General features: G+C 50.6%; 1 protein-coding gene across 3 annotated transcripts in view; it reads right to left on the bottom strand.

Moving 5' to 3' along the window:
- The window catches only part of BSN (bassoon presynaptic cytomatrix protein), a 95,047-nt gene that overhangs the window by 29,523 nt on the left and 38,827 nt on the right, over positions 1-26,697 (bottom strand). For 2 of the 3 annotated variants that reach the window (XM_065075282.1, XM_065075281.1), the window contains exon 3: positions 15,721-16,497. In XM_065075282.1, the coding sequence (XP_064931354.1) occupies positions 15,721-16,497 (777 nt within the window). Of the gene's footprint in view, positions 1-15,720; positions 16,498-24,809; positions 24,979-26,697 lie in introns of those variants that run through there. The other variant, XM_065075283.1, reaches the window with a different exon arrangement.

Below are 26,697 nucleotides of genomic sequence, written 5' to 3'. Positions count from 1 at the left end.
TGGGAACCAAGTGCTCTTTGTGCTTCAATTTAAAATATCCTAACAAAAAAAACCACCCACCAAACTCATGTCAGAGATCTGCCTGTTAGTTATCTCCAAGTCACAGCACAAATAATGGCCGAAAGCCTCTAGCTGTGGGATGGGAAAACACAAAGCATTCAAAGATGCCATCTGAAGATCCCAAAGCAGATCTCTGAATTAAAGAAGCCTTCTTATCACTCCCAAAGGTGTCTCCACTTCCCCCAAATCCTCCCTCTGGGCTCCAGCATTTTGCTGTACTGTTTGCTTCAAGTAACTTGGGGCAATGAAGTCCCCAAGCTAACTCTGCAAAACATCTCCCCACTTCCCAGCCTTGCTTTTCTTCCTAGTTTTGTGTTGTGAGAAATGTAAAAGCGAATGCAGGGCCCTGCTCTGCTGTGCCACTTCTGCTGCAGGGCACCGACCACCTGTCCTGGGCATTTGCTCTGTTGGGTGCAAAGGGGCCCTCAGAAAATCTCCCTTTGAGATGTTTCATCACACCAAGGAAGAGGGTGGTGAAGGTCCTGTGTCCACTCCCCCATGGTCACTCCTCTGCAAAGAGAGTCAGGGACAGAACACTGAGGGACAAGAAAGGCATGCAGGACTTGGCCCTTCTCCACTTAAGGTCTCTTAAGGTTTATTTCATTTCACTGGCTAAAATTTGGGCAGCTGGTCTCATCAAATCATCACCTGCCTCAGGAGTGAGATGAGCATCCCCAGGGTGGGGAGCCAAGTCCCCTGCAAGGAGCCACCCAATGTGGGTACCGCTCTCTCCATCACCGTGGACAGGTGCCTCCACTGCCAGCTCAGCCTGGTAGAGACACCAAAAACCAGAGCAGACAAACCCTACCCCCGGCTGCAGCAGCTTCCCCCAGACCACAGCAGAAGATGCCCAGCGGAGGGCCCCCCCGCGCACAGCACACCTCGTCCTCAGCACGCTCCTTATTTTAGCAGGCAGAGCAGATGGCAGTGGGAAGATAAGGAAGCAAAGCAGAATCGAAGAGAAAGCTTTTGCAATAAAGCCCCATGCTCTGCTGTGAGGGTTTGGTGCATTTTGATGGTCATAGCCAGGATGAGCTTTGAGACAGCTCAAGGGTTTGCTGGTGGGGGACCTGCAACCATGGGGAGCAGAGGTGGAGAGAAGCCTGTCTTGGTGCCCAAGCACCACTTGGCAGGGACAGCTGGCATTGGGTCAGCATAGCCTTGGTGAGGCACAAACAGAACAGAGATAATCCTCAGCAAATGGAGGCAGAGCCCTGGCAGAGGCTTTCAGCCCTCACGAGAAGATGCCTCAGGTCCAGCAGCTCCTGCCTGCAGGGCTGGGGGAGCTGGGACTGTCCCCTGCCCTGACACCACAGTAGGTTTCTGCATGGCTGAGCCTGAACATCTCTCAGGGCTGCTGCCCAGGATCTTCCCTGCCTGAAATGCAGGGGATCCTCTGCAGAGCACCCTGTTTTTCCCTCCTCCCTGATGCCCTGCAGAGATAGGGACCACAGCAGCAGCAGGCAGGGATGGGTCCAGTAGCGCTTAGTCCTGACCTGGGGCTCCAGGGCATGTTGAGAAGTCAGTTTATGCCCCACCTGCCCTGTGCAGCCCCGTGCCCAGTGCCAGCACAGCCCCCTTGTCCCCCAGAGACTCTACCCCCTAACATGGCTGCTCGGGACGTGATATCAAGGGCTTTGCAAGGCAGACGCCATCCACATGGGACCTGACGAAAGCCGTGAAGCCCAAGCCACTCCACTGTCACCTTCAGCCAGTGTCATGTTCACCGTGACCAGTGGGATGAGGCACCACAGGGCAGGGAAGGGGAGCCCGCAATAACCCCAGCCGCATCCCCCAAGGTCTCTGCCTCCATCGATCGAGAAAATACAATGCCAGCAGCTGCGCCTTTGTAATTGTTTCTCTTCCAAACACCCCAGAAAGTTGTTTAAGTTACAAAATATTACCTGAGGCTTTTGCATCAGGTTCTTAATTAGCTGAAACAGTTTGCTTTGTTGGGGAATCGTTTCCAGGAGCTCCTAAACAGCTTTTAATTTCAGCTCTAGGAATAGCATCAGCAGGGAAAAGCATTTCTTCTGGGTGGCGAGTCAAGCATCGGGCTACACATCTGCTCCTCCCCCCCACCCCCCACCAATTTCTTTCTGCTATACAAAGAATTTGGGCCATTTTTAAACAATAAGTTCCTTATTCCCTCCCGCCAGCGCAGGAGGCTCCCCAGGCGGAGCTTTTCAAGCTGGTCTGCCCCTCGCTCCCCGAGGCACGGGCAGGGGCACATCAGCTCTCGGCTCCCTGGGAACTGCAGCTCCCATGGCAGCTGGTGCTGGCAGAGAAGGGTGTTCATGTTCCGCTGGGACCGCACCAGGGAGAGCAGGAGACTATGGACCACCAGGGACATAAACCAACCTCTTACCCACCCAAAAGGAGGGCTCTTTAATGCAGAGAGAATGTGACAGCATTCCCTTTAGCGGCTTGCTTACTTTTGCATCCTTTCTAGAAGATCTCACTTCTCTAGGTGCCATTTCAAGCAACATATTTAGAAACCCTTGGCGAAGTAAAAAACAATAAATAATTTTGGATTTCCTCTTCCAAGAGGACAGGCACGTCAGCTCCCACTCACAGTCTCCAGAGGGCACGGCAAAACCGCAGCTACACTCCCCTTTAAACTAACATTTTGTGGCCCATTTCTCATCCAGTTTCTTATGCCTGGCTGGGATCACTGTTAAAATTTGAGGGATTTAAAATGAAAATTAACTGGGTGACAGAGCACTCACACTGATGCCACTTGCAGGCAGCACCCCCATTGTCACCCCTGATGCTGGAGGTGACTGTCCCCAAGCAGATGTGTGGGGGAACATGGGACAGGGCAAGGCGCCGGCATTCCCTCCGTGCCCGTGCTGGGGGACAGAGACATTTCCCACCTACAGCCAGATCCAGCTGAACTAGGGAGAAAAGGATAATGGGGTAAAACCAAGGAATTCTTCAGAAATGATTCTAGCAAATCACCAAATAACTCTACAGATAATCTGGATGCGACAAAACCTTGAATCTGCTGTTTCACCAACAGTCTGTGATGCACCAGACCCCACAGGAGGATATTACCCAAATGTACCTATGGTAGCACATGATACAGCTGGCAAGCCTAAGAGGAGCCAAACAGGACGGCAGAAGCTGTCCCCAGAGTCGTTATTTTCTGCTCTTTGGTGCTGGTGTTTGCACAATGGGAAAATTTTTTAGAGAGAAATACATTTTCTATTAGAGCAATCAATATCCTTAGAAAGCAGTGTCTGGCCCTGGAGCCGTCCGAGCATGGCCCCTGGCACCCTGCCCTGCTTGGTGAGCTCCTCAAGGGACGCTTTCTACAAATTCCCCACTTTCTCAGGGAATGATCACAATTTGATGGAGTGTTTTATTCCCCAGGGCTTCTAAATATTGCCTACGTGATCAGACCCTTCTGCAGTGCATCCTGGGCTAACCTCATTTATTTATGGGTAAGGCCAAAGCAGGAGCAGGGTGAGCGGGTAGGAAGGAAAGCGGCTGCCTGCCCCCACAAAGTCACATCTTGACCCTGGGGGAGGTGGGACACGAGGCCATTGCAGGCACCGGCATCGCACCCCCAGGGCCCCCCAAGCTCTGTCATGGCCACGCGGTGCGGGATGGATGGTGGGGACAGGGAGCACCCCCCTCACCTGGACACTGCAGCAGAGTTGTCACCAATGTTTTGCAGATCAGACTTTGTGGTGCCAGAAATAACAGGGAGCAAAGGCAGATGCAGGAGGAGAGATGGGGGCTCCCCTGGCCCCAAACACAGGCACAAGCTCACAAATCACCAACAATGTCAACAAGCAGCAGCCCAAGCACCGGACAAGCCTTTCCACCCACTCATGAGAGCAGAAATGGGATAAAAATCAAAGATGCAAAAGAGTGCGATCAGTGTAGGATCAAGGACAAGCATCTATGTTAATGCTTTTTCTTATAATTACAATCACATTAATAACTGCGCCTCCTCACTAATCCCTCCTACACTTCTGATTATTGGAAAGGAGCTGGTTTCCAGCCTGATGTGAAAAATGAGACTATGGAAGCATCAGGCATAAGAAATCCTGTCTTAGCAGCAAGGAAGCTGCAGCATGGCTTTCACTCTGCCCAGCAGAGCAGCTGCTGCTGCTCACATTCTACAGAAACAAAACAAAACAAAACCAACAACAAGCAGCAACATGGGAAAACAAAGCTGTTTCAGTTTAAATTACAGGGGCAGAGATCACGTTCTGCACTGAACAGGTTCACCGAAAGCTGGGAAATGAACAGGGAGTGGAAAATGCAGGGATGTGTCTTTCCCTCTTCTACTCTGTGGATAAAACACACACGGAGGAAGTCAGGATCCACGAGATCGAATAGCCCGGATGCCCTGACAGCAGGTGTGCAAAGGCTTTTAAACAGAAAGAGAAGCAGCTGAAGCCCCTGCGGGGGCAAAATGCCTGTAAAGGTTTGGTACCCAACTCCTCTGCACAGTGGGGTGCAGGTTCCCAGGTGTCATCCCAAGAATTTCCTTTGGGAAAGCAGAAAATAAGTCTAAATAAATTAGAAAATAATACATTTTCTAGCATCCGCGGTTTTGCCAGCCATCACCTGCCCTGAGGTGTCATGTGGGCACCCGGTTCTGCGAGGATCTCACACCTCCAGAAATCCAACCACCCCTGTGAAATATCTCCCTTTCAACTAAGTAGCAAGAGACAACCAAAAAGGTGTTTAATCCTGTGTTTCCAGCCAGTTCCTGACCCCTATGTCCAAAAAATGAGTCAAAAGGCAGCCTTTATCCCTCCACAACTCAGTCCCCTGTGCGTTATGAGCAATTCCTGCTTGGAGAGGTGAGGATGGCTGAGGTTCCAAGGGCTGCGAGGTGGCCACGGGCCACATTAATGAGCGACCACCGAGATTAAAAATCAGCCCGGATAACATAAGAATGAAACGTTGCTCAGAACCTCCATTCAGAGACCTGCATGTGCTCAGAGCCTTGGCTTGCTTCAAACAAAGAGCTCGCTTTCATTTTCTGTTTTGCTTTTGCATTTCTTTGTGGTGCAGGCTGGTACCATCCACCTTCCCCAGCTCATCAGCCCAGCAAGCAGGCCACAAGGAGGAGGAAGCAGTCAGCAACTTGCTGCACACCCTGGTCCATTCAGCTCTTTGAATTTTAACATGCTGTGAGGTTTTATGTTTTTATTTAAAAGGCTGAAGTGCCCCAGCTCATGCTCCCTGGTCCTTGCTGTCGCCTGCATCGCCCGGCAAAAGGGTCACCATGTGCAGGGCACGTTGCACCAGAGCTCTGCTGAACCCCGGGCACTGTGATGGTGCAGAACCCCAGTTCCCCTAGCAATACTGATTTTACAAGGCTTGCTTTTCAACCAGGGAGAAAGCTCCCGTTTCACTGGAGACCAGAGTTCACGCTGCGTTGCAGGGAGACTCAAGGAGAGGGATGATGGTGAGGGTTCAGCTCTTCATCCCGCACCTCCTGGCAGTGCCACCACTCTGTCAGGGACCAGGCAAAGCCCTACAAGCCATTTAACAGAGAAAACAAAGCCCCAGCTGGCTGACTCCTGAGCATTCACTTGTAACTGTGCTGATAATGCTGTTTCTTTGCACAGATTTTCTTCCTTTGCCCAGCAGCATTTTCTTGAACACTCAATGTACATCCCAGCACATGGCAAGAACTGAATGCTGAACCAAAAATACCATAAAACTGCCTTTTGGGTCCTGTTGGCCCTTGGAGAAGGCTGCAAACCTGACCACCATGCAGGTTTGCACTTGCTTTAGCAGCCCAGGACCAATGCTGCACTGCCCCCACAGGCCTGCCCTGACCTTGGGCTTTACCAGCAACAGTTCTGATGTGGAAATGGATACAAGAGCCTGGCCTGAACTACTGACGCCCATCCCCAACACGTGCAAATCCAGCTGGTAATCCCATCATCAGCATCACCGCTGGCTTCTTCCCTTGCACATCCGCACACTTCACTGTCAGCGGTCTCCCTCTCTCCTCATTCTAATTTTGTTCCATGGACCTTTACAGATACTAAAGACTGTGGGACAGAACTGCAAAAGGCCACTGGGACTGCCAGGAGAAACTATGCTGCTTTGGAAGGCAGATCAACACCAACAAAGTCAGCCCAAGATGTTCCCATTGCAGCTGGAAAACCAAGCATCTCTTCTGCCTCCCCCTCAACCCACTCAGAAAGCCAGTGTTACAAAGTCAATTAAACGCTCGATTAAGTGTCCCAACACATTCCCAAATAGAGCAGTAACATGGTACATTATAAGAAGAAAAAGGAAGCAGCAAGCTCCAGGTTGTATAATGGTCTGTGTGCACATCAGGATAATCTGTGCCACCTCCCAGGGGGTGGGGATAGGAGCTGAGCATCTGAATCCTCTCACCATCTCCAACAAAAAGAGCCATTTCTCTCTCTGCTCACTGCACCTTCAGACTGAAACTGATAGATACAGTCCCACCAGCCTCTCTGTCTGCTTCTGGTACCTGCCCAGAAACCGTGTGCATCCACTGTCAGTCCCCATGGTGCTGCTCAGAGCACATTGCTCCAAAGGTACCCTCCGACCTTCTTGTTTTGGTAAGACTTGTGTCTGCCACAGGGAGACGTTCTCCATCTCCAGGGCAGGGGCTGCTGGTGACACAGGAGCCCACGCACCTCACAGAGCAGCCTGGATTCAAGAATCAAGGCTACTGTGTCCCACACCAGTCCCCCACAAGTCATCCTGCCAAGCTGAGCAGCAGTCTGTCATCCTACATAGTATGTTTGGAGGCCATGGGGCATCCCCAGCCCAGATTCCTCTGATCCCACACAGAATCACAGAATGGTTGGGGCTGGAAGGAACATCTGGAGATCATCCAGTCCAACACACCTGCTAAAGCAGGTTCACCAGAGCAGATCACACAGGATCTTGTCCAGACAGGTTTTGAATGTCTCCAGAGAAGGAGACTCCACAACCTCTCTGGGCAGCCACTTCCAGGGCTCTGCTACCCTCAAAGGAAAGAAGTTTTTCCTCATATGCAGAGGGAACCTCCTGTGCCCGTTGCCCCTTATCCTATTGTTGGGCATCACTGAAGAGTCTGGTCCCATCCTCTTAACACCCACCCTGAGATATTTATAAACATTGATGAGATCCCCCTCAGCCTTCTCTTCTCCAGGCTGAACAGACCCAGCTCTCTCTGCCTCTCCTCATAAGAAAGATGCTCCAGATGCCTCATCATCTTTGTATCCCACCACTACCTCTGCCAGATGGTGATGACCTGCTGATATTGGGTGCTGGTCCCTGCACTGGAAACTGCTCCAGAACTTCCTTAGCCACTGATCATTCCATGCAAGATGCAACAGGAGCAGGAGTGAGGGTCCAGGATCTCTCTGTCCCGTTGAAAGTCCCCAGGCCTCCCCTCTAATGTCACACTCCTCCTACCCTGCTTTCCTCCAGCATCCCAGGCTCTTTGCTGTACCTGGCACACCTTCAGGAGGATGCCATGGGGACCCTTCACTTTGCCCCCCCTGCCAGCTCCTGAACAAGGTGTCTGCCAAGGTCTGCACCAGCTCCCTGTGAGTGGGGCTCATCTGACAAGTTCCAAAGACGACTCGCAGGCTGGTACAGCAGGGGGCTTCAGTGACACTGCCCAAATCAGCAGAGACCCATGGGTCTCCTTGAGGGACTCAAAAACCAAAGGGTCTGACTCAAAGAGCAAAGGCAGAAAATCCTGTGCTAGAACCAAGTACACCCAAATTTTGTGAATGAACTGGGTTTGTTTGCTCTCCAGCACATATTTATAAAAAACCCTCTGATATCCATAGAGCACTACAGCAGCTTTGGTTTGTCCTACTTCCTCTCCATGCTCCTACTTTGCCTATTTTTGCTGCCTTTAGCCTTTCATATGTACAACGGTGGCTCTTTTCAAAGCTTCTCAAGGTCAAGAAAGTCCCTAACAAGGTGCATTAGGGCAGTTATTGATCTTTTCTCAGTCTTTCCCAAAGTGGCTTTGAACTATGAAACCTCTGCTGGGAGATGGAAAGTTACTCAGGCCCTTCCCAGGTTGTTGAATTTTAATATTCACGGCACCTGACTCGTGGGAATATCAAATCCTCTCACAGCGATAGCCCTGTATGTCTCTCCACAGCCCTGCTGCAAGGTCACTGTCCCCTCCACCTCCTCAAGGACGTCTCGGGCAGGTTTCTGAAGGATGAGTCTGTGCCATGGAAGTTTCAGGGACAGAACACCATCAGCAGTCAGATTCAGATTTGCAACACGTACTGAAATAAGTGTCTGCTGGGAAAAGCAATCAAAGCTTAGCAGGGAACAGGAGCTGGCGTGAAGACCTATCCACATTATATGGGCAAAACGCATTTCCCTAAACTATTCCTTGACGCTTTCTAGGAAACAGTATTATCAATATTGTACAGATGACGTTTCGCCATCAATTACTGCAGAACTAAATGCACGCCACTGCCTAATGCAATACCAGCAGTGCTCCAGCCCGAACCACGGCAGGAACGGGCAGAGCCTCCCTTCCCTGGGCTCCTGTCGCTGCTAACAGCGGTGGGCGATGCTGCTACAGCTCCTGGCAAGACATCGGCTCTCACAGAACACTGGCCTGGGGGTCTCGGTGACCCCGGCTGTTGTCACCTTGGCACTGCCGGCCCAGGCAGCTTGCCAGCCCAGGAGCACAGCACCACAACAGGCAGCAGCTCCAAGTCCTAGGGCACAGCAAATATGCTCCGGAAAACCAGCCTGGCATCAGGGAAGCAGCGTTCACTTCAAATACATCTTCATTTAGAAGCGAGGAAGGCAGAAATCCCTTACCTCGCTCAGCCACTGTCACCCCCTGAATTTATAGTTCGGTTTTATGAACCATTGAAAACAATATGCAGGCATGGGCATTGGCTTCCTCCAAAATAATTAATCAGCAGGGTTCACATAGGGCTGACATTTGTCTACTAATAATATAATTGCATCTAAAGGAGGAAAGGAATCTGGAGCTTTGTGGGGTTTTGTGGTTTGTTGTTGTTTCTTTTTTTCTTTTTTCCTGATTAAAGAAACAAACAGTAGTTCTTAACATAATTTTCTAAGTAGCCAGAAGCTGAAAGCAGGCTCAGCAAGGCAAACCCCAGCATTTGGAGTAGTCATAGAACCTCAAAAGACACAAGCAGCAGAAGACAAGAGTCTGCAGAGGTAAAATCTAATGGGGTTCTGCAGAAAAACCAGCAGCAGGGTCTGGAGGGGCTGCAACAGCCACAGAAACACAGACTGCAATGGTGGGACACCTGTGGGCACTGTGTGTCATCCCCTATCTGATGGGACTGTGCTCATCTCAGACTCATCTGCCAGGTTACACATCACCCTGACCCCCAGCCCCACTTCAGCCCCCGGGCTCACAGGGGAGCCTGCAGGGAGCCCAGCATCGCCCAGCCCAGCCACAGAAGCTGGCTTAATTACAGTGGGTTAAGCAGCACAGAAAACTCCTGAGTCACAGCAAGCTGTTAATTACCAACCCATAAAGGGATTTGAGGGCTCACGGCGGCAAAGCCGACTCCATCTCGTCCTGTCATTAGCAGTGCGCTTGGTTTGACTTAAGTTTATGTGACTGACCTGAATATTTATACCCCTGGGGTTGGGGTATCTTTTAAAAGTCATGATTTCTACACAAAAATTCAGGAGAAACCCAGCAATTGCTGCACTCCATGGCTCTCATGTCCAGCTCCCTCCTCCTCCTGCAGGAAACTCCAGGGTCCAACCCCCTGCCCACCCTTCAGTGGGGCACCTCACTCCTCCTCCTGTGCCCCAAGAGGGGACCCAGTCGTCAGCATCTAGTTGAGCCCTGAGGACCCTGCCAGTCATTGTTGCAGGACTCTGGTTTTCAGGAAAAACAATGTCAAAGGGGTGACCAACAACAGCTGCTGCCTGCTACACCAGGGGCTGCAGAGCATGTCCATTGGTACCCTTTGGCCCTCTGAGCCCGGTAGGAATAGGAGGACCTGGATTCCTAAGGAAAAATAATGCCTGCAAACTTTAAGCATCCATCTCCACTTGTCACCCATCTGCCCTGTCACCACAGGCAGACGGCTCTTTGAGAAGGGTTTCACACACAAAGCATCATGTGGAGGAAGGACACAAGGCTCTCGGGGGCAGCAAGCTGCCGGATCCCCAACACGGGCTCTGCCTGCACCTCAGGATGAAGGTTTTTCTTACGGCAACGCCATCCCACCTTTACCCCCGCAAGGAGGTGGGGGTGCCTGGGAGCCATGCACGGCCCCAGACGCCAGCCCGGGACAGCGCTGAGCTGGCGGCATGCTCTCACCCCAGCTAATCCTCTTTGCGACCAGCAGCTACTGACTAATTACATCCCCAGGGAGTGCACAGACCCCAGGGAAGGGGCTGGGGGACATGGTGCACCAGAGGTCCAACACAGGCTAGTGGATGCCAGCTCCCACGGCAGTGAGGGCAGGAGCCCAGTGCTCCTCCCCGCTTGCTTTAGCCCCTTCTATGAAACTTACGTGCCACCACCAAAACGATTTCAGCACAAACCCTTTCCTCGGCACCCCCTTTCTCTAACCCATCCTTCAGCTGCCGGAGTTTTTATCCGTTTCACTGACCTGCCTTTTCCGCAGGCATCCCTCCCCGCAGCCAAGAACAGGAGCTGCCGCGGTGGCTCCTGCAAGTAGGGCAGGATCAGCCCATCCGCGGCGTCAGCACCTCGCACTGCACAGTGCCCCAGGGAGATGTTCTGCTCAGGGCACAGTTTTGCCCAGCAGCACAACTTGGACCACAACGGAAAGAGAAGCTCAGCGTTTTCTGGAAAGTATTTGATACAGTGATTCACAAGCTCTGTGTTTGCACCCGGCTGCAGGTACAAGGGGAGCAGTGGAAGGGAAACACATTCCATGAAAGACCCAAGCACATGCTGCCCCTGCATCTTGACTTGTGATATCACATGCAGGATAATGCACGTGTTATAACATATACGTACTTCATAGGCACATAAAAAGGAACCTAATAGCATTGACTAGTGAGACACAGCACGTCCACGACAACACAAGCATTGTAACAAGTATGGTTTTTATAACACAGAAAAAAACAAATGCAATTCTGTGGTCTGGATGCAATGTGGTAGGTATCAAAAACCAGTAAGAGGACCCTCCAGAGGGTGAGCCACCCATTGGGGGTCAGGACCTGGCACCCATGGATCAGCAGCATTCTTCAATGATATTCATGACAGCTCCTGTTTCAGGCTAGTTAATTAGGCAAAGGGGCATCCTGCCATGCTTATTTAGTAACACAACATGCATAGTTCATTCCTGCCTCAATACAAAACCCCTGGGGCCATCAGGGTTACTGGGAGAGCATTGTGCAGAGCAAGGCAATCACACTCCAAGCCAGCTCTTGCCGGATCACTTGATCCCTTGGCAAACCAGGCTGTGAACAGCTGTGATTCCTTACACCCCAGGTGAGACCATTCAGCACCTTGATGGAAACCTCTTCCCTGACTGCATGTCACCAGGCTGAGGCTGCAGGGAATTTGGGAGAGCCCCAAAGCACCAGCTCTGACTTGGTAGGAACAGCTCATGGTGCTGTTCCCAGGAGCTGGCTCCTGGAGGAGGTGTGATGAGGTGGGAGGAAGCTCCGGGCACCTGTACTTCTGTTCTGGCAATTCACATAAACAACTTATTTAAAGCTGGGTAACATGTACCGTGGCAAGCAAGCAAGAGAAGTGGAGGTCATGCACACTTTTGGGCTTCCTCTCTGGTGGTCATTCACAACCTTCAGAGCCATGGGCTACCACAGCCCACGTGCTTCTCCTGGGATGTGCTACCCAAGTGCCACACTTGTACTTGAACTCTTCAAGTGTCCTAGGCTCCCAGTCCTCACCATCATCTTCTGACCATGCCCAGAAGCTCTCCAAGACCCAGGGCTAAAGGAAAGCCAGCACGGCTGATGGATCTCCTGGATCTCTGGGCTTGGAGGCACCACCCAGCTGCTTGCAGGTGGGATGCTCTAGGAGCAACCTTCAGCTGGACCAGAAAACCCAAGTGCTCAGCCCACAAGAGCGCAGAGACAACGAGGGGACTGTAAGTCACCTTTGCCTTTGGTGGCTTGGCACCTACACAACTCAGCTGTTTGAGTCCACAGAAAAAGAAGCTCTTTTAGTATTTTCTTCTCTTTTGCTAGGTTTGAGTGCGCTCGGCTGAATGAAGCGCTGGGGAGGAGGTAGCTCCTTGGATGCCTCCCCAGGTGGTTGCAGAAGGTGGGATGGGATGACAAGGACCTGGAGCCTCCAACTCCATCTTTAGATCAGGAGTGGGATGAGGATGAAAATACCATGAGTAAGTAATATTGCATCTTTCCAGGGAAATCAGAAGTTTTAGAGGGCTGTAGATAGGGGTAAAAGCCCTCCCCACTTCCTGCATTTCTTCTCCCTATTTCATAACAGCAATTGCCAGACAGCAACATCTCCCACACCCCCCTGCTGCTGAGAGCAGCCCAGAGATTTGACCAGTTGCCCCTCTTGATGTGCCCCTCCATGTGTCCAACTAGTTGGAACCTGCCACGTCCCACTGGTGGCCCAAGCACGCAGCAGAAGCACACATGGATGTGTAGCAGGAGCTCTGCTTCCAGCAGCATGCAACACCCTGACGTGGTCTCACCTCCATCAGCAGGCTAATGCATCTCACAAGGTCTCTGCAAGCATGCAGCTCCCCTTCCCAAAGACCTGCTCTGGCCACACACTCCCTCCAAGATCCACCTTAGCCACTTGCAGGGATGATATTCCTCAACAGTCGTGATGAATTTGGAGGTGAGCCCACACTGAAGGATCAGGGTCAGTGAGAGTTAGGCTGCCCTTCACCCACAGCATTTTGCGTGATGCCACCAAGAAGCTTGAGCTCCCCCTGGGAAGCAGTGCTGCCAGTGTGGTCACTGGCTCCCATTGTGTTACTGGGATCACACAGCCCCCCAACAAGGACCAGCCTTGGTTCGGGTGATGTTTCCCACCGAGCTGTGACAGCCCACACCAGCACAGTGAGAGCGGTCTCCTTCAGCACAAGTCCATGAGTGCTTCTGGCAGTGAAGATGACCTAGTTAGTGAAAATACATATGCTGTATGAGCATGTGAACATTATTTAGGGCTTCTTTCCCTCCCAAGATGGTTACACAGTTTTGCTGTGAAACTATAATCACATGCAACCCACCTCCAACACCATGACAAAGCTACCGCTGCTCACAGTGACGACAACTTTATTTGCAGAAAACAGATTCTTTCAGCGCTGTTTTGCTGCAAAATTCCATCCTTCCTCCCAAAACCAGGCCACAGTGGCCCATGCTCTCTCCCTCCCTGCAACTCGGGCTGTTTGAAGCCAGGCTGGAGGTTTCGCCCAGGCTCCAGCGTTCCATGCTGGGGATGCTGCCTGTCTCCCCCCAGCTCGAACTCCTCTGCACGGACCTGACCTCAGCTCACATCTCATCAGCTCACACACAGCTTCCCAGGGCAGTAAGCAGTCAAGGCCCTAATTCATAAAGCAATTAATGGATCAAGCCTCACTACTTCAAAGAGCAAGTTCTGGTATTTGTGTGAATCTCAGGGCTTGGAACAAGCTTGTGTGAGCTGTGGGCAAAAAGAGGATCAGACCACAGAGCAATTTTCTCAAATCAAGCAAACCTAAAGCCTGAATGCAATAACAGATCTTGCAATGTTTCTCTTTCCTCAGAAATTTTCCATCAAGTACATTCACAGCTCAGGTGCTGCATTTCTTTCTCAACTCTTACGGAAATAAACCCCGTAAGCCAACGCATCCATTCTGAGCTGCATAATGACTCTCTGTAAAGGGAGATAAAAACCAAGACATCACAAAGCCCAGGTGAGACCTCACTGTGGGGCTTCACTCTGTGTTAAAGCACATGGATATCGCAGTGCTGAACAGCAGCAAGAAACCCTAAAATGGACACAGGAGCAAGGGTGAGTTTGCCAAGAGTGTCTAAAAGCATTTACTCAAGAGATGAGGGAGCCAAGACAGAGTCCAGCCTTCGAAATCTGAAATTTAATCCCAGGTGTCAGATAGTGACCCTAGAGACAAGCACTGGGGAGAGGTCACCTTTCCATGGAACCTGCAGAGAGTACCATGTTATCAGGCACAACCTGACCCCAAATTAATTCTCTAATTAATTAATTAACAGGCAGGTGCCAAGGGGGGCACATTAAAGCCATTACATCAACCCATGAGGTTTCTGAAGCCTGGAAACACATAATTGCCCAATGACAGGACAACATGGGGCTTCAACCCTACCCAAGGGACCACACAACCCCTGGACACCTTCTCTTCTCACGCAAGCCCTCAGTGTGGGAAGGAGGCAGCAGTAGGAACAACAAGCAGAGCATTTCAGTCAAAACCAGCATTATGTACAAGGAGGTGGCCATCTGACAGCTTTACACCTCCGCACACGCTGTGTACCATGCCGGGAAAGCGGCTCTCCTCTGCCACAAACAGCAGCAGCTTCAGGAAGAGGAGAAAATTACTGGGTGTAATTGAAACTGCAGGGAGGAGCTAGGGACATAAAATGTAATTACCTACTGTGGAACAGAGCCAAGATTAGCAATCCTACTTCTGGTCATTTAAAGTTCCCATTAACTTTTCCTTGTGCTGATGATTTCGGTTTTGTGTCTTACTGGCTGCGAGATGCAGCACTTTCAGAAGAAAGCCCTGCGCAGCCTCTCGTAATGGTCTCAAATCACCTGAGAGGAGGGAGTGAGGGTCTAGACTTTAACCAAGAGTGTGGAAGATCTCCCTCTCTAGCTAGCAAGGGTGAGTAGGACAATGCTCCAGCTGAGCCCCATTTGCACCCCTCTCTTCTCCAGGCATCAGTGGCTGGAGCTGGCTAAGGTGCCTTTATAGCGCTTGGGAAGATCATCTGGGCAGGCATCACAATTCAAAGACCTCAGACCATCTCAGCCTCCTTCTTCTCTCCTTTCACTCCATCTCAGCAGGCTGCACCATCCCCAGCCAGTTCACATCAGAATGACACCCTGGATATGTCCACACCCCTCCTCCGCTCAGCCACTCCCCAGTCCTGCCCCAGGCACCATGGCACAGGGCCCTTCCATCCAGGGAGGGCAGCAAAATCCAACAGGACATCGTGTGCCCTTAGCTGACTTGAAATCCTCTTGTTGAGGTCCTGCCACCTTCCCACTCCATGTCAGCTCCCTGACAGCCTCACCACCCAAGGATGCAGCAGCTGCAGAACACTCTCCACCAGCCTCCTCCCAGGCCTGGCCAGGTGTCCCTCTGCAGCACCAGGAGGGGGATGCTTGTTGGTAACTCTGGCACCTGCATGACCTGTTTCTATTTCCTCACCCTGCCCACTGACTCCTTGGACACCTCTGTGGAGCAGCAGGCACTGCTGGGGGTGCTCCAAACAATGGCCACCCCTTGCTCCACTCCTCTTGTGAAACTAGCATGAAATCAGTGTATAGATACGAAATCCATCTCCACCAAGAGATGAAGGACCACAACCTCCAACACTCTGGCTTCACCTGGCAGAGACCAGGCTTCAGCAGCTTCTTACAGGCTTTTCCTTTGAAAGAAAATGCACCATCTTTTCTCCATTTTAAGCAAGGAGGAAGCTCCAAACCCCAGTTCAGAAGGTGCCTGCCCCCACCAGCCACCTTACCTCCACCAGGTGAGGCGTGGGGTTGAAGCCACACATGTTGCAGACTTGCTGCTGGCAGCTCGTGCAGGTGTTGTAGTTGGGGGGCTCGCCAGAGCCCACATTGATCTCTGCCTTGCAGAGGGGGCATGAGACCTTCGCCTTCGGCACTTCCTTTGGCTTGACACCCTGCTCCGGCTTGCCCGGCTTTGCCGTCAGCGCAGCACCAGCCCGGCCCTGAGCCCCCGCAGCTTTGGGACCAGCTTCTTTGCTGGCATCGCTGAAGACAATTTTTGGAGGCACTTTGCCAGGAGACTGCTGGCTCGGAGGTGGGGCCTCTGGCTGGACCGACATGAGCGTGCTCGCCTGGGTCAGGAGGGATGCCCCAAAGCCAAAGAGCTTCCCCGTGAGTCCCTCTTGGGCTTGCTCTTGTGCTCCAGCACCGGGGGCCGGGGCAGCAGGCTTCACCCCAGGGTCTCCCGCCGTCTTTCTCTGCTCAGAGGAGGAAGGCTTGGCTTGCTGATGCTGTGCGGAGGACCTGGCCACCTCCTGAGGTTTCGGCTGGCCTTGGCCATGCGGTTCCCTCTGCGGCGTGGCAGGGTGAGGTTTGGGTTGCTCAGGAGGCTGGGCACGGGCAGCTGGAGGGGTTTTATCTGCACCTGGTGGGTGCTTGGCTGGGGAGTGGGAGGGGGATGGTGAAGGGGAGTGGAGCTGCTGCTGGCTCTTGGAGCGAGGAGCGGTGGTCATGTCCATCCCCAGCGCCCGCTGCATCTGGCAGTTCAAGCACAACCATTCCTGTACCTGCGAAACAAGGAGAGGACATGGGTAGTGAGTGGTGGGCAGGCTATGGCCAACAGCCCCAGCACACCCTTAAGTTCCCCTAAACAAACCCTACGTAGCTAGAGCAACAAGTCACCAACCCCTGAAAAAACACATTTCAGCACCACATTCTGCATGAAAAATATCTCACAGTCATGGCAAACAGACCCCCCATCTGTCACAGGTACCCACGGCACAACACGTCAGTCCAAAAGCTTTAATTAGCTTTGCTTTGCTCCCAAGGCTTCTGCTGTGAAGCTCCTGCTGCCACGAGGCTCTGCCAGCAGCCAGTCCGTTTCGTGCCTCCCCCAGGGCAGAGGGGTCTTTCTGAGGGCTCCCAGCCCCACCATCTCCCTAAAGCACATTTCTTTGTGCTCCTGCTTGGTGACCAGAGCCAAGGCCCCTCAGACAGGAGCAGAAGGCTGGCAGGAGGGGCCACTCCACAGAGAGATGCTGCTATAATGCCTGCGTACAACTGCAATGCTCCCCAGCACCAGCAAGCTGCCCGCTGCCACCAGGTACTTCCCAGGGAAAAGACACCACCAGATGCCCAATGTTTCCCTGGGGCTGGCAGAGATGGTTTTTTGGGAATCAGTGTGGTGGCTGTGATATCCCACACAAAAATTTGGCTCTGCAGCCCATAAGGGACAGTGGGGGGCGGGTTCTCCTCACACAATGCATCTGCGCTGCTGGGCAGGCAAAGTGCCGACCAGGGAGTAAACAGGTAATTTTCACTCTCGACACTATGAACTTTTGAATGCAAATGAAAAATACAATGCTCCCTAGCTAAGTGGTGATAAATGAAAGACTTCTTCCCTTGAGAGATGTTACCTGTGACATATTCATGTCTGAATTAAGTTAATTAAAGAGGCTGTATGAAAGCTGTGTATCTTCCCATACAGGGAATCCCCAGGATGCTCAGCGGCTGTACAAATATTAATATATAACCCAGTCAGCAGGACAGCCAGGTCTGCCTGCTAAAGATTTCTCCAGGACCAGCAACTAAGGTGGCAAAAAGAACCAGAGCAATCCCAGAAACCAGAGCAGCATCCAGGACAAGCAGACCCAGAGCACCCAACAGCTCCCAGCCCCTGCACGCTCCTGGGGCTGCATGAGATGCAGATTTTCCTGCCTTTCATTGCTGGAGCTGTTTCCTCACCCCAGTGTTACAGACCACCTCTGAGACTCAACATAATCCCACCGCAGAGACATCGACTGCCCCGTCTCCTTGCCCAGCCCCATGTCTCCAGGTCTGCCTGGCCTTCTGGTTCTGCACAACTGACTCATAACCTGCCCGCAGTGTTTTACCCCTATACTGCAACCACAGGCACATTTTAACCTTTTTTTGCCTCACAGGAGCTGTCGGCAGAGATGCAGTTGGGTGTTTTGGCAGCTCCTCTGATGAGACAGGATGGTGAGTGCCAGGAAGGGAGACCGATGTGCCCTGAACCCCTCCACACAGGTCTCCTCCCCAGGAGCATGCTCATAAAGCCATCAAATAATAAACTCATTGAAACAGAGGAAATTCAGATCAACTAGGAAAGATGGATTAAAACCAAAGGGCACCTGCTGGCTGCGCCCCTTGGCTCCCTGCCCAGCCCCTGTGTGCCCCCCGCCAGGTTGCAGAGAGCTCCATGTTGCCTTCGTCTCCAGCAAAGCTCTTCCCATCACCTCACAAGCCTTGTTGCACATCAGCTCTGTCTTTTTCTCAGCCTTTGCTGTGTGTGCCGAGCTCCCACACCACTATCCCCCACCAGCCTCTGCTCCAGTATTTCACTCGGAGCCCAGTGAAAAACAGCCTTGATTTTTTCCCAGAAATTTTGCATTACATTGTTGGTTCTCCAAGCTGCTCCAAATGAGCCATGTTATATTTAGCTCCTGAAATAATGCTTTAGTTTTTAATTTCTTATGGTCTTGCTGTCTGTCTTCTGACATACAGAATTCCCTGCATTATTTTTGCTTTCACACCTCCTAGAATTTCTTCCCACTATTCTATTTCAGAAGAGCGTCTCCCAAAATCCCATCAGCTTTGCCTGCCGTCCCCATCAGCTCCGATTAAGGGAGAACCAATCCCTTCTATTCAGGTTCCCTCTCCCCACAAAGTTCCCAGTATTCAAGAAATACAAATCTTCCTTCTCTGCATAATCTCCTTACCCACAACTTAAGACCCTCCAGTGAGGTAGAAATCAGGGGAAGAGGAGATATTCCAAGACCCACATGGGGGCTGTTTCCATCTAGATTTTAGGGGACCACAACCACCATATACGTAGCAAAGGACACACTCCACACTCCTGTTTTTGTGCAGTCTGTGTTTATTGCAGCCTGGCACAAGATTTAGCTTATTTTCTGGACTGGGAAAAATACTTTGCCACTCTCCTGCATAAATTTTAAAACAGTCAAGCAAAATATTGAGGTAATTCAATTGATCACCCCTGACTGTTTGCCAGCTTTAACGAGAAGAGGGCACTGCTGGTGAATACTCAACAGCTCTGGCTTTGCAGGAGAACGGCTCCTTGGGCACCCAGAGGCACCAGCCCCAGGTGCTGTGGCCATGGAAACTGCACACAGCTCATGGACAAGCCCACCAGAATCTTCCCAAGCTCAGGGGCTGGAGAGCAACATGGTCATCGAAGGTTTCTCACTCTCCACAATAAACATGGTTTATGCAACCGAGACAGTAAAAAGCCAGAGGGCTTTCAGGTGGGATGGAAACCATCAAATTGCTCTTGGTGACTTGTTGAGGAACAACTGAGGAATGACTGTGCTGAGGAGCAGGAGAGAGCTGCAAGGAACACAGCAGGGCTGCTACCCAAGAAAGCATTTGAAATGTAAATTTATTAATAGTTGGGATTATCACAAATTGCCTGACCAGCCTCTGCTGATGCAACTGATGACACAATGCGTGGATTACACAGATCAAAGACAACTTAAAGGATCCTGGAGGGAACACAGTAAAGAGGAGGGGTCAAGTCATCCTGCCAAAGATCCTTCTCCCAGGAAAGAGAAAGGAGGATGGAAAAGCCTGGGCATAAATCTTCACTAATCCAACCCCTGAAAGGGTTTTTTTTGATTTGGTGGAGAACTGGGAAAATAAGATGCAGAAATACATGAAACAGAGGACTATTCAGTTGGCTTGTGTCACCATCCTCCAAATGCTCCTTTGCTTGCCTGCAGATCCACCATACAGTGGGAAAATGCCCAGAAAACAGAACAGAAATAGGGGCAAGAACAGGAAAATAATTATTTGTTTTTTTCAGCACAGCTAACAGTCTGGGTAACTAGCAAAATGAAATGTCCATTAGTAAGAAGAGAAAAAACCCTGATTATTGAAAATTCTAGTTCCAGCTCACCTTGTGGGAATGCTGGGGTAAAGCTGCGTTCTCTTTAGTACCCTGAGACTGGCTGCTCGAGCATGCTAATTGCCTTCAGCCCTGGGAATCTGACTGGAGGAAATACTGAAAAATACAAAGAAAATGGGGACCTGGACAATAAGTCTGAAACCAAACTGGTGCCTCAACGAAGAGCAAATGAGACCGGCTAAAAGTGGAGGTGGTTGCTGTGCAAACCAGAAAGCACCATCAGAAATATAAATTCAAAAAACATCAGAGCTCAGCACACCGATGTCAACCAAGGAGGCTCAAAATGCTTAAACCCATATGAAAAACAAAGGAACTTCAGAAAGAAGTTTCTCAGAAGCAGTAAAAAGGATCGATTGAGGGCATTAGGGACAAAGGCCACCCTAGAAAGGACATGGGTCCATCGCTGGGTGGAGATAGTGAAGTTGTTAATGAGACAGATATGGCGAATGCACTGTAATTACTGTCATCGAACAGTTGGGAAGAAGCAGGATAACATTCATTACGAGGATGAAGCGTTTCCAACTTATTAGCAATTGAGAAGAACATTCAGCAACATCTACCAGCACCAGAAGATATTTAAATTTGGCAGATCTGAGCAATTTTGCATCCAAGAGATCCAAGAAAGCTAAGAAAACTGCTGCATGCTGATGTTCATTTTTAAGAGGAAATTTTAGAAGACTTGAAGTCTTCTGCTTCAACAGCCAAGAAGGCAGAGGTACGGCCTGAAGGGCAGAGCCAGACATCTGTCCAAAACAGAAAGACAGCGCTGGATTCCGGCAGCAGAGAACTGAAGGGCACGCATACACGCCAGTCAACGTGGTTTTAGGGAAAATAGGTCACGACAAGCAAACCTGATTTTATTCTCTGCACATTTGATATTAGTAATGCACAGAAGCAATATCCTTGATGTCGGAAAGGTGTTTTGACCTAGTAACGCATGACACACTGACAAAAAGAAAAGCGCACACTATAAAATATGAATAGTGAATATGCTAAATGGATTTCAGACTAGTTACCTGTCTGAGCTGGAAGACAACAAGGATTCACAGAATCACAGAATCTACTGGGTTGGAAAAGACCTCAGAGATAATCGAGTCCAACCCTTGGTCCAACTCTAGTCCGTTTACTAGATCATGGCACTAAGTGCCATGTCCAATCTCAGTTTAAAAACCTCCAGGGACGGCGAGTCCACCACCTCCCTGGGCAGCCATTCCAATGCCTGACCACTCTCTCTGTAAAGAAATTCTTTCTAATATCCAGCCTAAATTTCCCCTGGCAGAGTTTAAGCCCATGCCCCCTTGTCCTATTGCTAACTGCCTGGGAGAAGAGACCAATCCCCACCTGGCTATAACTTCCCTTTCCTTCACCACAATTTAAGTATCTCACTGTGGCTAACACTACTCACACACGGCAGATTTCGGTAAAATGATGAATACCAATGCAGACGAGTCTCTGCTGCCTGGCAAAGCTGCGCTCGCTCCAGAGCTGGAGGTGGGAGTGAGGAGGTGGCTCAGCCCCCTCCTTCCAGCGCCCAGGGACTCCTTCCAGACCCCTCCACGGTTCCACACTGGCATTTTAAGGAGATTAGTAAAACACTGCGGGAGATATAGACCGGATCTGTAAGAGTGATGCTAGGGATGCAGAAAAATGTCTGAAATGAGAGAATTAACTGGGTTGATCTTTTTCGTTTATCAAAGAGAAGATTAAGAAGTGACTTGATTACGATATAGCAGCACATTCGGGGAAACAATATCAGGTACTAAAAGGTTCTTAATTAGGCAGAAAAAGGCATAAAAAGAACTAATGACTGGAAATGGAAGCCAAATATATTAAGCATCACTTTTAACAGCAGATGTTTCTAACCATTAAAGCAAATTATACACATGCTGTTGGGCTCAGCAGAAGACTCAGGGAGGTAAAGCTTGTAGGCTTTTCATCTATAGGGTGTTTGGATCATCCTGTCTTTACTGACACATGGTATGCTGACACTCAAGACCTGAGCTGCCCCAGGCCCATACCCTGTACCCAATGCAACCACCACCACCAGCCTCTCCCTTCCCACCACAGCCCCCTGCAACACTCCAGAGCATTCCTGTGAAATTCCTCTAAACAGCGAGAAGAATTACAGGCGGGCACATGCACGGCGGGTCAGATCCAGACTCTCTGCAGAGAGCAGGGGTTTGCACAGGCGTGTGGCAGGGACAAAAAGCATCCCTGTGCACCACAGCTTATCGACCCCTCGAGAAAAACACCACGAAAAGCACCCAGATAAAAATGATCTGAAACAACAGAGACAGCTTGAGCTTAGAAGGCTTCTGAAGTTATTCTAATGCCACCTATTTTAGGAAATATGTGGAAACAGTCCGTCCCCTGGATTTGTTACCAGGAGATGCAAGGGAGTGCTGGTAATGTGCAGGCTGTTTTGTTCTCCTGAGGTAAGACAATACAGCTCTCAAAGTAAGCTAAGTATAGAGTTCAGCCTTCGCAGTAGACAGGAAAAACTTTAAAATGAGCTGTAAGCAGAAAGACTTCTTAACTGAGCGTGTGAGGTCTCTTCAAGCCAACAATTAGGATTACAAGGAAGAATAATATTGGTTTTGCTGAGGGTTGGTTATTTTGGGCCATTTGGAGGCCACCCAGGATGTTATCCTACTACATGAAAACAAAAAAACTGAAAAGAACAGGAGAGCACTAGATAATCATTTTTAAGACTTTAGACTGAATGGTTCTTCATCAGCTCTGCCCATTCACAACACCTCACGGCACTCAAAGCCATCCCACCTTGCCAGCTATGAGACCCTGCCTCACATATGGAGGTCATTGAGCACTTCAGGAGAACAGTTCATCTGACTTGGTTTTGGTGATTATTTTGGGCTGGGAAAAACAGGTCCCAGGTCATCTCAAGTCAAGCATGGTCAATCTCATCCTAGGTAGACCACTTTGAACAGAACAGAGCAAATCAGCTTTGTTCAGCAGAAGATAGAACCCATCCTTCTCCTCTGGCATAAGAAAACAGGGTGCACAGCAAGCTGAAAAAACAGAAGCCAAGTTCATGGGAAATCAGAAGAGAAAAGGAGTGTGGGTTTCCTCCAAGTTGCCTAAAATGCATATTTCATATTCTGCAAAACTGGAAATCTTAGAAGAAAACACATTTGGGAAGAGCAAGACAGCAAACCATCAGCAGGAACTCGTTGACTCCGAGAGGGGGTCTGCCCCAGAGCCACCCCTCATGAAGTCAACCCCCAGCAGATGCACCCCAAGGCCATGGTCACAGCTCCCTCCTCTGCCTTTTGCAGCCGCCAGTACAGACTGAACTAAACGAGTACAAAAATACCCAAAGATGTAGTTGACTAACTGAAGTACTGCACTAATCAGCTCATAGAGAGGCTCCGTGCCAAGAGGCTGACTGGATGAAGAAGGGTTTCATTAATGGGTGCGACTGGCTTACCCTGGAGGAGCCCTGCAGCAGCCTGGCCTCTCCCCAGAGCTGCCCATGACCTGCCTGCCAGTGTCCTTAGGCGCCTTCAACCACTCAGACAAAGAACCATCATCTCGTGAAATCAGCCAGTCAGCGAAACGTCCCTTCCCCTCTGTGCCTCCCAGATCTGCTCCGGAGGAGCTCTCCGGGGGGTGCATCTTGCCTTTCACATCGTCACGCTGAAATCTGCCACAGACACGTACCCCGCAATTAAAGCCACATCCTGATCCAAGAGCAGAGGCGGTGCCAGAAGGCAGCCCCCAGCTAGAGAACAGAGGGAACAGCAACCGCGGCAGGAGCTGGGAACGGTTGCAGGAGAGCAGGGAAAGCTCAGCAGATCCTGGAAGAGCTGCTGATGCATGGAAAAAATAAAGGTACCACCTGGAGAAGGCTTCCCACACCATCTCAGACCAGTTGGTGGAGCATACAGCAAATATATGCCTTATTCTGAAGTGTTTGGGTTGTTTTTTAAAGCAGAACCACTGCTGTTTTCTCCTGTAGCAACACAGGAAAGTGCTGGGGGCAGGAAAAACAGCCACAGTGGTTGGGATCGGCACAAAGCCGGCGTGCAGATGCAAGGAAAAGCCTGCACAGCATCCTGTGGAAGCTGCGATATGGTGAACGGCCAGGGTCTGATCAGAGAACAGACATCATCTCCCAAGACACCTCCGTAGGAGCAGGAGCAGCTCAGGGTGCAGGAGCTGAAGTGTGTCCTTGGCCATGCTGCTCGTCAAGACATCACCAAAATTGATGCCTGCACCCAGGTGGAGAGGAGGCGGATGCAAACACGCTGTGAGCGTGGGCTGAAGCTTCCTGGTCCAAATCTAAAGCACAGTTCGAGGAGAACCCAGGGCTCCGGAGGGACTGTGCAATTAGGAGGATTTGGCACTTAATTGACAAGGGAACTGGTCACTGAGGCACTTCTGAGAAAGGCCACCTTATGCTCATCTTTATCTTCAAACATCTCAATACAAATAGAATCTAGCCCTTAGCACTCTGCCCAGGAGGGGAAACCACCGAAGCCATCAGTAATCATCCTGCTAACTCTTGCCAGAAAATAATCAACTTGCTCGTTTGCTGGCGAGCGAGAAGAACCAACCCCCAAACTCATCTCCTTTCACCGCAAACAACAGATGGGAAACCGTGTTTGTTCAGAGAATCGAGCTGTGGAATAAGACAGTGCCATTTCATCCTATTAGTCACTTCTTAACCAGTTTCCTTCTCTCTAGTTAGCACTCCCCCAACTAACCACAGGCTGCTGGAGCAGCAAAGCTCCAAAGCGTGTCAGGAGGCATTAACCCACCCGAGGCTCTGCAGATGCTCTGGGTTTTCAAGGCAGCCTCCAGCTCCTGCACCCCACTGTTGGGATGATCTTTACCCACACCATGCAGCCACCAGCAGAGACGCAGCAAATGTTCCAAGAAAATAACTGCACGCTGCAGAGCTTTGCCACTAACCTTGGTCTGCCGTCACCCGTGGGACAGCGATTCCCCCACGGCATCCCGCATGGCCACGGTGCCGATCGAGCTGTCGGCTCCTCCGGAAGCACAAGGATCCCCTTCTTCACCGCTCGCCAGTGCTGGCAGAGGGAAATGGATGGGCAGGAGGAAACCTCTCCAGTGACAGACCCAGTGCTGCTCCTCCGCCCCCCCTGGAGAGCGGGTCCCCCTCGCCAAAGCTAGGCACTGCCTAGCTAAGCAGCACTGCCGCCCCAGGCAAAGGGACAAGTCCTTCCAGTTCATTAGGGAAGGTTTCTTGTGCAATTTGCTGCCTGACTAGCTCCTGTTTAGACAGCCTTTGTTCCCCGGCTGCAGAGGCACATGAAAGGTTTGGACGGCTGCACACGCTCAGGGTGTTGTCCCTTGGGCTTCGTCAGGGGGACCAAAGAGCTCCCCAAAGGTTTTAACCTCTTGAGCTTTGCATGCCAACGTGCTTTAAGTGCAGCCCCAGGTCCCTCCCGCTCCGTGACGTGGGACATCCTCAGGAGCCCTCTCGGGCAAGGACAGCTGGATGCCTCGCTCTGCCTTTTGCTGCTGCCGAAGGACAGATGTCCCAAGTAACAGGAGCCTCCGGTCCTGCTCACTTATTGTCTTCTGCAGGACTAAAATAGAAGCCTGGGAGGGAGCAGGGGAGCTCAAAACTTTCCATTCACCACTACCTCCTGCTCAAAGCAGAGAAATACATGAGGCCGTGGGGTTTCTCTGGGTGCAAAGTGGCCACCGCATACAGCAGAGACGCAATTCAGAGCTATAATGCTATAAAAAGCACAGACTGCTTTTGATAAATAGACTTGTAACAGATTAATTGAAAAGCAGCCCAGTTTCCTATCAGTAACACAGAATAAAATCATCATTCATTTACTGCATGGCACCACATTTATTCAGTTACAAGAGGACCCCGATGCAGCCTGGCCCATGACTTTCTGGCTCCTTTGGGAACCCTCCCAGACAATTACAGCAATAAGAGATACCAGCTGCAGCTCAGGGACTCAACTAAATAGCCTGGAATATCCAAAGGTCCCTTTATGCCCCAAACTTTGCATTTCTGTGGCAGCACCAACATCAGAGTATGGCACAGCAGCAGTCAGGGTATAGAAGATCACAATCCTCTGACCCAGTAGAAAACAGCTGGGACAGAAATTTTCAAACAATAAAGACAATCCTGGTGCTAACATAAATAACTCTCAGTATTTTCAGAGACAGTCACAGGCCAGGTGTAATAGCTTTATGTTTTCTCCAGACTGAAGGAGCCAAGTTTGGTCTCATTTATCCTGGTCCAATATGTATTTCTGAGTGAAGCCGCTGGAATGAACAAGTTCTGCAAATGAACACATTGGAGTGGATCAATGCATCCAAGCAGAATGTATTTTCTGTCTTTTTTTTTTTTTTTTTAATTCTGGATTAAATATGTAATAAATGCTCTCGTAGAATTTAAGGCCTGAATGTAGACAAGCCATTGCACAATCTTTTTACATACCTAAGCAGATTTAATTGCCCAATTATTCCAGATAAACACGATAAGTTCCCTCCCATGAATAATTTATAATCCAGCTAGCCACACAATCTATGAAACACCAATCTATGGCTGCAGCAAAGGAGAAGTGAGCAGATGCCACAATCCTGAGGCACATTGCTGAGTGTCCCTCCTCAGGAGCTGACCACACTGGATTGCCCAGGAATCCCATCAGATCATCACGATGGAGTTTAAGAGCCGCAGCGAAGCCCAGCGGGACACAGGGCACTGAGGATGGAGGTCTGCAGGGCCAGCACGGCAAGGGAAGGAGCATTGTGGTGGGATGGAAAGTCCCGTCCAGCCAGGACCCACCACACTGGAGTAGGAAAGGGA

The sequence above is a fragment of the Columba livia genome, chromosome 10 (genome assembly GCF_036013475.1).
Source record: "Columba livia isolate bColLiv1 breed racing homer chromosome 10, bColLiv1.pat.W.v2, whole genome shotgun sequence".
Taxonomy (NCBI): Eukaryota; Metazoa; Chordata; class Aves; order Columbiformes; family Columbidae; genus Columba; species Columba livia.
Note: the sequence above shows the minus strand (reverse complement) of the source record. Positions and strands in the feature narration are given on the sequence as shown.